The 13,922-nt window shown below is 39.1% G+C and overlaps 1 protein-coding gene across 2 annotated transcripts in view; it reads left to right on the top strand.

Annotated features, from left to right (window-relative positions):
- LOC118227105 (solute carrier organic anion transporter family member 3A1-like) overlaps positions 1-13,922 on the top strand; it is a 221,505-nt gene that overhangs the window by 58,084 nt on the left and 149,499 nt on the right. For both annotated transcript variants that reach the window (XM_035417249.1, XM_035417250.1), the window contains one exon: positions 8,897-9,356. In XM_035417249.1, the coding sequence (XP_035273140.1) occupies positions 8,897-9,356 (460 nt within the window). The remainder of the gene's footprint in view (positions 1-8,896; positions 9,357-13,922) is intronic.

Genomic DNA, 13,922 nt, shown 5'->3' with positions numbered 1-13,922 from the left:
TGTGCAAATCTGTGAATCCATTCGGGAGTGATGCGCCTTTTTGTGATAGGCCACACCCATCGCCACGCCCCCTCACACACCCTCACACAAACACGTGACCTCTTCTTTGGCTCATGACCAACCTTTCCACAAAATGTGCAAATCTGTGAATCCATTGGGGAGTTATGTGCCTTTCGTGATAGTCCACGCCCATCACCACGCCCCCTCTTGGTCATTCGGCATGAAAGCTCAGCTGTTACTCAGCTGTACCCTCCGGTCTTGACCAATGTCCGTGCCAAATTTCAGCCTCCTGGGGCGAAAACTGTGGCCGCTATGGGGTGGGACACTTTTTGTGGACCGACCGACCGACCGACAGACAGAGCTATAGAGCTGCCGGTCACAGCTAAAAAGCATCTTTAAGACTAAGAATCATTCCACTGTACAAACCAAAAATATGCGCACTATGTGGAATGACTCGCCATTTTAAATTGGCTTAATTCCAATAAGAAGTAATGTAAATAGAAACAGGCATGATAACAAGTCACAGTATTGACTGAAATTTGAAATACTGTATCATTATTTATATTCTATACCATTGCAAAATTGTTTTTAAATGGTTTTGAAAAGTTTTTTTTTTTTTTTTAAATGATAAAAATTTATACTTTTGGACATATCACAAAAATGTTACTATCATGTTACGATGGAGGTCGGATACTGCGTGGGTCGAGGGCGTACTCCTTGCGTTTTGAGTGACAGCTAGTGGGCGGACCTTCTGAGGCTGAGACTACAGTTAGAGTGACTGCCGGTTTTTCCCACTGCGCACAGAAAAATACTTAAATACATTTTAAAATGACAGAAAAGTAGACAGCTGAAGTCAGCATTCCCTCCCAGTAGGCTAGTACCAGGGGTGGGCAGTAACAAAGTACATTTTTCGAGTATCTGTACTTTACTTGAGTATTTATTTTTTTGGAAACTTATGACTTTTACTCCACTACATTTGAAAGATAAATATTGTACTTTTGACTCCACTAAATTTCTATGAAGGTTGTCGTTACTCGTTACTTTGAAGCATAGCTTTGAAGTCAGCATCTGAATCTTTTTTTTTCTTTTCTAAAATGTGACAGTGCAGGAAAGTTGATTTTGAGTTTTTATAGCATATGCAATCTGAGAAACAGAGCTTCAAATAGGTGTATCATACATGGAGATTGGACAATTACTGAGGAAGTTGTGCTGTTTTGAATTTAGACATTTTGCTGAATGGGCTGCCAGAAAACCAGAGATTTTCGCTTCCAAAGATTGACAAGGGATTCCCACACTTTTGTGATATATTTCCTTAGCAACCATGTGTTTAAATAGATACCAGTTACACCAAATTACACATAATGCATTGTGGTGGTATATTATACCTATTTGATGTTGAATGCATGGAATACAAATATTTAAACTGCTTAGAAATCAACTTTAATGTAGGTTGAAAGCAGAAGTTGGGATCCTCACTGGCTCTTGTTCGCACGCACTCAGACTTTGAATTTATTCAGCCTTAGTCACACCCCTCCTTGAATAACAATAATGCCTTTGACTAAAGCTGCTGTCCTACTACTCACCAGTGAAAAGAATAGTACACAATTTACATCATTCTGAAAGTAATTAAGCTACCACAAACTACTGGGAAATGTAGCTACTAGAGCTTAAATCGATACCAAATTACACATAATGCATTGTGGTGGTATATTCTACCTATTCTACCTCAAGCCTCAACGCGGGTTGTAGCTGTGTGTCCATAGCTTCTACTCATGCGTGCAGGATAGCATCCATACGCGCTAACTAGGTTAACTAAAGTAGGCGAAACGCTAACATGTTAAGATGTTATCTTCTGTAATTATGGGATTTCTGTGAGTTCCCGCATGTTACTCGTTTCAGCAAGGCATCAAAACGCCTAGCACACATTTGGAAATAAGAGTAGTGGACCCATACCATAACTCAATCAATTTCATCTCCCTAGCTCTGTTTTGCTTTTTAAAATGGTGCGGTCACGCACTGTACGGTGCACTGAAACCGGGTTCGAATGCCAGCTAGTTTTATGTCGTTACTTGTTACCTAGCCAATATTAAAATTCAGCTGGGTTTTAGTTAAAAATGGTCTCACAGCATGCTTTTTATCACGGTTAGCTAGCTAACTAACTACTGAATTATATTAAAAACAGCGGTTACTATAAACGCAGTCGTTAACAAAGATAGAGAAGAAAATGCGTCCCGTAGCCATGAGTTAAATACGGAACGCCTATTCTATCGTCCAAATAAGAGACGATTCAGTATTTTGCGCGATGGTTGGCAACCCTAAATGAAGCCAGTAACTAGAACCGTGATTCAACATTGCCATCAATTGTGAAATTGGACACTGAAAAAGGGAGGGGACGTAACAACAATTCAAAACCGAAAGAATAATGTTGCTGTTTTAACCGCGTTAGAATGCTGGATTTTGTAGCGCATTGATTTTAGAACTGTTAAAAGGCCGAGGTATCCCTTTACTTCATTTACTTTTACCATGTCAATCCATTCGCTCTTGTAACTGGCACTATCTAAATTCAGCTCGGTAATTTGGCATTAGCCATCTTACCAGCGTTGTCACACGTGACAGAATTTCCCACGACACTCGTAAAAAAGTAGACTAGACTGTAAACAACACAAGGTATTTCCTGACTACTTATGGAGGAATGTCATGCGGAATGGTCATTAATATGGATGTCCCGCCCATTGTCCTGCCCCCTCGCAACAAGCAGACAGAGAGAGAGATAGAGAGAAAGAGAGTTTAATTATTTAACTTTTTCTCATGTTTACCGATCAAATACGAGTTTGATATTAAGGTATTAGAAAGTATATGTTTAAGAAGTCATTTCTGCAAAAAGCGGAATTTTGGTGAAAAAAGTGTTTTCAACTAAAACGCGATTTCTGGAGAATCACCTCGTGCGACTGAAGCCTGGGTTCAGTGGCTCCTGTCACAAATGCAATTGGCCACACGCTGTGTTCCTCACAGGAGAAAAACCAATCACAGTACCCTACTCCTACTACGCTGTCGGTCAAGTTCAAAGTGCTTGCTTGTTGCACCAGTGATTGAACAGTTCAGTTTGAACTTAGCGGCGGTAATGATGGCGATGGCAGAAGATAAGGACGATTCTTCGCCACCTTGGCCATATCTCAAGTCCATGTTTGAGATTTGTGAAACTCAAAAAGATTCATATTGTTTTAAATGTTTGCTCTGCTTACCGCGCACGAACTACATCGCTACATTCAAAAACTCGCCGTCCAACCTGAAAAAGCATGTTGAGCAGGGGTTAAATTGGGGGTGGACGCGGGTGGACGGCGTCCACCCACCTTTGGTAAATAAATAAATAATTTTGTCCAGCAGTTTTACAAATAACTATGATAATCCAGTCCATTTTTCGTATGCTCCAGTCCATGTGTTCCCTCTAGCCAGTCACTCAACCAATAAAAAATCAGAAGACAAAGAACTCAGGAGGAACAGTCATTTATATTAAGAGAGATCAATAAATAGCCCCCACGAACGCTGGCTATTATTAATGGAAACTTTGATTGCTTGAGCAAAATCAGCAGGTTGCTGGTCAGCAGCTAAGATAGGATTGAATATTTCCCACATACCGTTTTATTCAGCGGCGACTGGTGAGCTGAAAATTGGTGGGGCGTGAAACTTTCCGTTAAACTAATCATTGATCTCAACCTGTTTTCATTAGTAATTTTTCCTTTATTATCCAGCGTGCCAATGATCGGACTAATCAAATGGAAGTAGCCTAACACACACTCATACTGTGTTAGGGGGATTAAATCATAAACTCAGTTTATCAGTTAAAAATCCATTTTAATCACCAAGTAGTCTACACTTAACAAACAAGATACACCAGTCTGTTATCTACAGTGTTAGCTTTCAGAGTAACCAGCAAAAACAAAACCTGCACTTCAATTTTGTTTACAATTTACGCATTGCAGATATTAAGTAGCCTATTTTGTGGATTATTTGCATTGATACTCAAGGAAAATCAGGGGAAGATTCCACCACTGCTTAGTGATTAAAACGGATTTTTCTAAATTGCATTTATCATTTAATCTCCCTAACACAATGCGAAGAAGCTGTGTGTCCCTTTCCAGTTGCGTAGTCAGGTCGTTTGCATGCTTGTTAATCACTGAAAATTAATGAAAACAGTTTGAGATCAATGATTAGTTTAAAGGAAAGTTTTGCGCATCACCAATTTTCAGCTCACCAGTCGCTGCTGGTTTTATTTTGTTTCAATTCGACAGTTTAAGAAAGATGGATAAAGGAGGAAGAAAGGGAGGACAAAAGAGGGGGATGACCGATTATTTTCGTGGGTAAAAAAATTCTCAGCATTAATGACACTCAATAAACTTGAAATATTTTATGTAAAAGCTTGCATCAATAGTATACATTCTTTTTCAAACGTCGTTTTCCTTAATTACAATTATGTGCACAATACATTAAAGATACAACTATTTTCAGCTGAGACATTCATTGGTTTGTACCTTTTTTCATCCACCTCCCACCGGATCTCAGGGTGCACCCACCTCCAAAATCCCAATTTAACCCCTGATGTCGAGGTATGTAAACGTTAGCTAACGGTAGCCCATTTGCTAATTATGAAGTTGTCTGAGCTTTGGTCAGATGAAATTTTGTGGAATTTGAGCGAAGGGTCATCCAACTGTTTCACATTTCAGGCAATGCTATCTATCATGTGTTGCTATCTAATAACAGTAAAATGCATCTGTAAATGAGCTTCTGTAAATGCATAGTAGAAACAATACAACAGTGCGTTGGCATTAAAAAGAAAATGTACTTTTGAATACTTAAGTATTTTTAAAAGCAAGTACTCCATACTTTAACTCAAGTAAAAATTTGACTGAACAACTTTCACTTGTAGAGGAGTAATATTTGACCAGGGGTATCTATACTTTGACTCAAGTAATGGGGTTTTGTACTTTGTCCACCCTGGCTAGTGCAATGAACTCGGGCAAATTCAAATTACGATGGCGGGAAAAAAAATAAAAGTGCGGATGGTGGGAAAATGTTGACTGTGACAGCCATCAAGACAAAATAATAGGGTGACAGGCTACATTTCAGTAGATAGGTAAAGCAGGGTTTTCCCTAGGTTTTCAGAGGGCTTAGGTTCTCTGAAATATATTTTAGAACAGTGTTTATATATATATATATATATATATATGAAAAAACACTTCGACCAGCGATTTTCATCAGAAAAAGACGTTAGGTGTGAACATAGCCTAACTTTGTTGACCAAGCCATGTTAGATACTAACGTTAGTTCAGTCAAGGTATCTTTATGTAACGTCAACTAACTAGCTTCGCTGGCTAACGTTGTCACGACCGTGAAAACTCCCTTATTTGTTTACATTTTGGACAGATGTGGCTAGTGGGTAAATCTATTGCTGTTTCTGTTGCAGCGCTTCAGATTTTGCTTGTGTCGAAAGTGCTGCGACCGTGAAAACTGCCTTACTTGTTTACATTTTGGACAGATGTGGCTAGTAGGTAAATCTATTGCTGTTTCTGTCGCAGCACTTTCGACACAAGCAAAATCGGAAGCGTTATCCTAAAATTTCTTCTTACCGCGAAGAGTGCCTGACCTGCAAATACCATGTTTGGTATGCTATATTCTGTAGATCAAACATACCATGCATAAAAACACTCATCAATCACCCACTTCTATTTATAATGTCATCATAGCGTGGAGTGTTTAAAACCATAAAGCCACCTCTCCATTTATTTATTTATTTATTCATTTATTCATTTATTTATTTATTTATTTATTTATTTATTTATTTATTGTCAGCGCATAGAACTCTCACGGTTGTTTTTACATTCATTCTGAATCTGATATGTGTTTTTACGTTCATTCGGCTTGGCGCTGCAGAAAACCCTGTAAAGTTAAATGAGTTGTCATATTGCACAAAGTCAACAAATCTCCATGGCTAGTTAGATAAATAATATTCGGCTTTCCTGAATTGTTGCTTTATATTTTGTGTGAAAATTATGTTAATTATGCTAAGATTGCTTTTCAGCTATGCCAGCTAACATTAGCTAATGTAGCTGTTAGCTATCCTCCTTATAAGCCAGGCGAAGGTAATTCATTCATAATTCATACATTCTTACTTTGTGGTTATCCTCCGTACTGCTCCGTACTGTGCTTGATCGAATTGTGGGGACTGCTCCAGGGTTCAGTCGCAGTTCTTTGCAAAATCCACTCAGTTTTTGCGCCCAATTCAAAAAGTCATCTGGTTTAAAATGCAGGCTGCAGACTCTTGTGTTGTTTGACACTAATGAACCTGATAAAAATTCTACCCACTTGTTTTTTTACATTTGTGTCCTTCGGGATTGCGTGTAGTGAGTCACTATTTGTGCATCCTTCAACACAACAGTTCCGCTTGCAAGGTGCCATGTTTGCCAGACTTGACAGTGGCAAATGCAGCCTAGCCCTCAATGTCAATCATAAGCAAATACACGCTGTGATAGGCTGCATGCAAATGAGACCGCTTCCTGACGTCAGGAAGCGGAAATTTTAAAAATGTGGAAAAAAGCACAGTAGGTGGCGCAGTGATTTTTAAAACACCAATTTTTATCATTCAAAACAAAAAATTATAAATAGTAAATGATAATACAGCTGACACTGCCTATTTTACCACCAAGGGTAGTACAAAATATAAGCGAAGCAACTTCAGTCCAACTTTAAAGTTTAAGCTTTTTTTCATTTTATTTTATTTTATTTTTTTTACAGCAGATGACTTGCTTAGGCCATAAATGAGAGATTCTAATTTTTCCACAAAATTGATTTCTCTTTTCCAAAATTTCAGCAAGGCTAATGTACTTTTATGGACATGACATATGAAGTTGCCATAGTTGTCTTGATTTCAGAGCATGTATTCATTCTTTTAATGTGTTCAATGGATGCATTTGTCTTTTTAATCAATTGCTCCTCTGTTCAGTTCATACAGAACAGTGTTTTTTGCTCATGTTAGAAGTCATTTCAATGCATGGTTCTTTTTGTTGTTGTCCAGAGACAGGCAACAGATTTTTTCAGACTTGCCTGTGAAGTGCAATGATGACTGTGCCTGTGCAAATTTTATAGAAATGGTTTTGTGTGTCTGGTTTGATTGTTGTAATAACCTTGTGATTTCTGTCATTTTGCCATAGTTTTATGTGAGTTGCTATAGTTTTATTATTTCCCTTTGAAAACTTACCTCATTCTCTAACCCTGTCCTGAGTGCAAACCCCTATTCTGTCGCTACCCATAACCAGGAATATGAATGTAACCACGTTCCATAACATGAAATTAACCATAACATAACCATAAAGCTGACCTTAACCACAGTATAACTTTGCTTTTAACCCAAACCATAAGCATAATCATAACCATAAACATGACCATAACCACGAACATGACTATAACATGACCGTAACCAAAACCAAAACTCAGCCCTATCATTTATATGCCATAATAGTTTGGATAAGTCAATGGATAGTTCTGTGGACCAAGTGACAGATTTATGTTCACACCTGCTTGATCACCAGTTCAGCTTTCTGTTCTTTGTGTTCCAGCACCTTCAGCCAGATTGGAAATAGACTGTAATTAATCTTCATTCTTGTGCTCTGCTCTGATGGTAAAATGCAGGCACGCAGAACTTACTGCATTCTTTCTAGATTGCGCCTTCATCTCTGTGTAGTACCACATATGCAGGTTTTCTCATTCAACCCCGCCAAATTCCCCTCTGTTCTCCAACATGCTTGAGGGCTAGATAGAGTTATATGAGTCGATGTCTTGGCTTAGTAAATTCAAATGTTGGAATCTTTATTTCCTCTCTCTCTTTATCATCCAAGCCATTGTTTTTTTATCCTTAAATTTTGTGTATTATAAAAGTTCCTCAGGCTATGCCAGGCAGTGAATAGTAAGTTTACAGAAGCAACATATTTCTGATTTAAAAATAATGATGGAAAATTTACACTTTGTTAAAACATTTAGCTGAAAATGGCAGATTTTTGCATTGTGAATTGTTTATGTATGCAGTTCCTAAAACCATATATTGCAGTGCATTCAATTTCCCTATGGCTGAAGAACAAAACATGTCCTGGTAAGAGTGGAAATTACTGCTTTAAACCATATGTTTGGTCATTTTTACTTACAGAGACATTGGGCCATTCACAAAACATGCGTGTGATCATATTTGATCGTAAACTGTGTGTAAAAATGCTTCTGGCATCATTTTTTTATTATTTATGTTTGTTCATGGCCATTCCTTATGCTAATCACATGAACAAGATTGCGCATGAAATTTACAAACAGCCAGCATGCATCATCTCATACACCTGGAATATGCACAAAAACAAAGGTCTGCACATGTGTCATGAATCCTATATTGGGTTTTTATAGGAAAATATTTAAGAACAATGTAAGAAAAATTTAAGAGAAGTTTTGTGAATGAGGCCCATTGGAGTGAGGGGTGTGGTCACGGTAAGGCACATGTGAGAGTTCTGGCTGCAGTCAGATTCTCAGATTCTGAGGAAGAATAGCTGAGCCGAAACACATTACCTGGTTAGACGGTTTAAAAATATTTTTGATAATAAATATGCTGAATGAAGCTGTCTATGCCATTATCTTTAGGAGTCCTGCCCTCTTTCATATTTCTTTCATTAGCAAGGGCTGGGGGAAAATCTGATATTTTCAGTGACATGTTGACTTGATAACAATAACAAGGAAACCTAGCACAACTAGAGTTGGGGAGACCTGCTGTAGGTTATTGTGAGTTATTAGTATGTGTGATGGGTGAGAGAGAGGCCTAGTGGTTGTTTGTGGTTAACCTTCCATTATTCCTTGCATTCTACTGTAGGTAAGCGTTCTGACCACGCTGGAGCGTCGGTTCAACCTGCAGAGCACTGATCTGGGAGTGATCGCCAGCAGCTTTGAGATTGGGAACCTGGCCCTCATCCTGTTTGTCAGCTACTTCGGGGCCAAGGCCCACCGGCCACGCCTGATTGGCTGCGGCGGGATCGTCATGGCGCTCGGTGCCCTGCTGTCAGCGCTGCCGGAGTTCCTGGCTCACCAATACAAGTATGAAGTGGGGAAGGCATGGCGGGCAGAGGAAGGGTGGGACATCTGCGCAAACAGTTCCCGTGCTGATGGGCGGGACCCAGCATTCCTGTGTGGAAACCGTGCAAACACCAACATGATGTACTTGCTACTGATTGGGGCCCAGGTGCTGCTGGGAATCGGCGCCACACCAGTTCAGCCCCTGGGTGTGTCCTACATTGATGATCATGTGCGAAGGAAAGATTCCTCCCTCTATATAGGTGAGTGGTCTGTATTTGCCAAAGCATAAGCCCAGACCTCTGCTCTCTGCCTTTGGTCACAAGTTTCTGGTTTTATATGTTATCACACACTAAAACACTCGTTGATATGTGTAATGTGACAGAATATTCAGCGGACAGTGATCTCACGCAGCAGTGGGATCCGCAACATGGCAACACTGTTAGAATCTGGTTAGGTACTGATCTGTGACCCTTTTCTGTGAACGCTGTTGGCAGGCATGTTAGCTGTTGGTGCGATAGCTTAAGGTTGTGGACAGCCAGCAAACATGAGATTAATGGCCTGAACCTCAATACACTACAAGGATCAGGTAGTATTGAAGTAAAGCTATAGTGCAGATTGAAAATAAAATTATCTTTTTTTTAAATTACATTTTTTTTCATTATTTACATTAATGGATTTCTGTTTTCATTGCCTCAGTGGTGATCATGTCTGACTCATTACTTGTTCATTAAACAAGTCACACAAGATGAACAGGACTAACAAAAGTTTTTTAAAAGTTTTTTTTGTACTCTTTGTCTCCTTTTTTCTGTTCTTCCAACTGTTTGCCTTTGTGACTTTTGTAACTGAACCAAGCACAATACAACCCATGCAGAATAAAGACTTCTTTATTAAAAAGGGGGCCCCTGCCCTGCTTTTTAATGCATAAATACATTGTCATATCAGGCTGTTATCTCTGAATTGATCGTTTCCCCGGAAGGCATGTCAGAAGCCCAACGACAGCAGCCGCCAGTGTTTGTCTGTCACAGGCTGGAGCATGGGAGCTGTTTTCACAGCAACTGGATAAATATGGCATGAATGCCAAGCCTGCTCTCTGCACATTATTACCATGTCTCTGGGAATTATCACACCTGCACTACAGCCAGCAGATGTTTAATGCAGGGGTGGTTTTATTACCTTTTCTTTCATAGCTCATAGAGAAGGGGCAGGGTGTCTGGCATACCGTAATAATAATGATAATAATAATAATAATAATAACATTATTATTATTATTATTATTATTATTATTATTATTATTATTATTATTATTATAATGATGGATAGATGATTGTTCACGAATATTCCACAAGATGAATGCTCTCAATTCTATATTGGAATGGCAGGTATGCCATCCAGCCAAGTTATGCCTTGGCGGGGCATGCCCCATACCTATACAGCACCGAAAGTTTGGCACTTTTCAGGGTTCCCCACAGAAATAACCGCAACAGCCACAGACACTCAGCCCTTAAAAACATAAATTTCTGTACATTCTGCCCCGATTTCAACAGCCAGAATTCATAAACAACTTCATATGTCCACACAATAAAGCCCCAAACTAAGGGGATTTTGCGTTTTCTCTTCCTTCTTCTTTTTCCTGCCAGAAATGCTCCTAGCCCACAAAGAATATGTCTCCCCATTGGACATTTTACCTACATCAGCCAATCCTTCACCTACACCAGCCAATCAGAATCTCACATACACACGCAAAATGGACTTTTATCTTTTTCCCCAAGAAAATTTCCAGTGTCAACAGTTAGTCTGTTTGTGGCTCAGTGGTAATGTCGCGGTCTATGGATTGTTGAGTCAAAGGGTCAAATCCTGCCTGATTGTCTATTTACTATTGTCTATCACTTCTCAACTATTGCTTTTGCACCACATCTACCCGGCGTTCACCGAACGTATTGACTGCATTATGACATACCATTTACACTTTCAGTTAACCAGCTACAATATCACCAGGCCATATGGATTCAACCGGAGCTCAGCTGTGCTTACTGGCCTGTCTTCTTTTTTAAAACCACGGACACACTTCACCAAGAAAATTCATGCCCTTGGACCCTTACTTGATGGTGGTGCACTGCTAATGTCATTGACTGGGAAGCGCAAGGCCGGACAATCGTATACAGCCTTGCCCACAGGCTGATCTTTTCATATCTTACACTAACTTTTTCTAACACTAATATTTGCTAACTAATAATTGTCTATTGCTTTTGAATTATTGCTTTTGCACTTATCAAAATATCAGAATCTTCAATGCATATGTTTACCAGAAGTCACTCATGGCCAGCCATATGCACTTCATGACGGAAAATGTACAGATTTTCTTAAAAAGTTACACCAGATGACCACTGTGGCGTTTCTACTAACTATATTTCTTCACTTGGCTACTATAGAAAATGTTCTTATCGGCAAACCCCACGTTTCTACATTCATGTTACCTCGCCCTGTTCTCTATCTACCCACATACAAACAATTACTACGTATGTGTTGTCTGCCACACCCCTTTAAAACATTACATTTAAAAACACGACTCATTCATAATTATGACTACTAGTAGTGAACGTGAGAAAAGTTAACTTGTATAACAGTTCTTCTGCACAATTTCACGCAATACTTCAACAACTATTTTAACGAGCAGTTACTAATACAGTCTGCTTTATATGCCGTTCAATAAGGAAACTACGGAAGCCCTAAGAGGCCATGCAATATTATTATTTTGAGTTCTGTTATCTCGAGATCACAAGGTAACAACAGTTGTTTTCTCGTGATCACATTGCCTCTATGAACTTCCGTACATTGTGGACTGACTGATAGCTACTAGGCTACTTGTGATGGATGACTGCATTAAATTTTACTTTGACCAGGGATTGACTCATGCAGAAATTGCATTATGTTTATCAATAATTGACAACTTCCAAATTAGTGTACGACACTTGAAAAGGAGGCTGTCGCATTTTCGCCTTTACCGGCATTACAGTGATACGGAAGTCCGTAGAGGCAATGTGATCAAGAGATAAATAAGTTGTGATCACAACAACTGTTGTTATCTCGTGATCACAAGATAAATAAGTTGTGATCTCAAGTATAACGGAACCCAAAATAATATTCCATGGCCTCTTAGGGCTTCCGTAGGAAACTCATCTCGCTCATGGTCACTTTATTTTCTTTGCACTATAGTCTGTGATCATGTGATACTTCACCTACATGCCCATTCTGCTAAAAACATATTTTTTGAACTACACTATTTCATCATTTGTCCTCATTTCTCTCGTACTGTTGTTATTTCCTGATATGCAAAGATTGCTGGGACATATGTCTGTGCTACTATTCTCCACTGTTCTATTCTATGTCTCGAATTCTCACGTAAGGTCAGTGATCTAGCTAAGCAAAACAGCAAAGAGGAGTCCTACCTACAGATAAGCGTATCAAAATGCTTTATAAACCTTAGAAACACAAAAAGTGCATCTCAACGAAATAACAGAAAACGGAGCAGGACAGTAGGGTGCACAAGTTGCAACCCAAGGAGCTCAAATTCTACGAGCTTGCTGATAATTTTGTCAATGAAGGCTCGCTAGATGGCCATCAAATCAGTGAGTACATACATTGGGGATCTCCCCCTTTGTCACAGCCATTGTTTTACATATATAGCAAAGCGAAAGTGCTAAATGGTACACATTGATCAGACTGTACAAATTCACACAAGGATAGTCATAATCCACAACCTTTTTTTAAAGGGTTACTTCCCTTTTTTACACCCAGGTCCGCTCCGCTGCTCATCATGAATCACGTCCTCAACTTGGCCCCCCCAAAGTCTCACTCTGCCTCCCAATCAAACCAGTCTACATCTGGCTGCCTACGCTGTATGCATGTTTGCATGTATGTATGTGTACGCCTACTTCTTATAGTCAACATTTACATGCATTACTGTTCTCCTTTTCTCATAACAAACACTTTGCAAAAATAAATGATATCTCATAAAAAACCTTTTCAATGTACAATTCTAAGTTACATGCCAAGTTACTCACTCATACAAAGCGCTGTCTATAACTCATTCATTCAAACTGGCAAAATCTAGGCTTGCCATTAAAAGTATTGATATCAAAATGACGCCAAGTTACTGTACTACATTAAATTACTGAAATATTTAACATGCTGTGAAGCAATTCTTGACCGTGTGGCAGTTAATATTTTAGGTTTATGTAACTAAGCTAGGAGGGACATTTCTGTGCCTGCTGTGGTCACTGACACTTTCTGTTCTTTTCACTGCTTTTTTAACACATTCTGCAGATGTATTTATTCATTTATGTGTACCATGAATAAAGTGAGCTGTGCCCCTAAACCCTTGTGGCACAGAAACTCCCTGAGCTTTGCCAGCACAACATTATTTGGTGAGATGTCTATCTGTGTGTCCACAAATTTGGAATAGAAACTGAAATAGTACAACAGCAAAATACCACCTGCATCATCTTTTTTACGTGGCTCAGGTGGAAATGTTATTGGTCTGAACCTTGCTCCAATATTGCATTTCTTCGAGGCGCTCTGTACTGCGACTTTCTGCTTGGGCAATGCTTAAAATAAACGTTCACATGTTTATCAACTTTTATTTTCCTTGCCATATAAATAAACAAGCAAAACTCAACTGCAACCACAGATCTGTTGTTAGCTGACTAGACCATTTCCTTTATATTTTCTTTATGTGCAAGTGCAAACTGTGACAGACTTCTGCCTAAGCTGTTATGCAGACGATTAGTCCTCCATTTATTACTTACTAATATGATGGTATGTAGTAG

The sequence above is a fragment of the Anguilla anguilla genome, chromosome 5 (assembly GCF_013347855.1).
Source record: "Anguilla anguilla isolate fAngAng1 chromosome 5, fAngAng1.pri, whole genome shotgun sequence".
NCBI lineage: Eukaryota > Metazoa > Chordata > Actinopteri > Anguilliformes > Anguillidae > Anguilla > Anguilla anguilla.
Note: the sequence above shows the minus strand (reverse complement) of the source record. Positions and strands in the feature narration are given on the sequence as shown.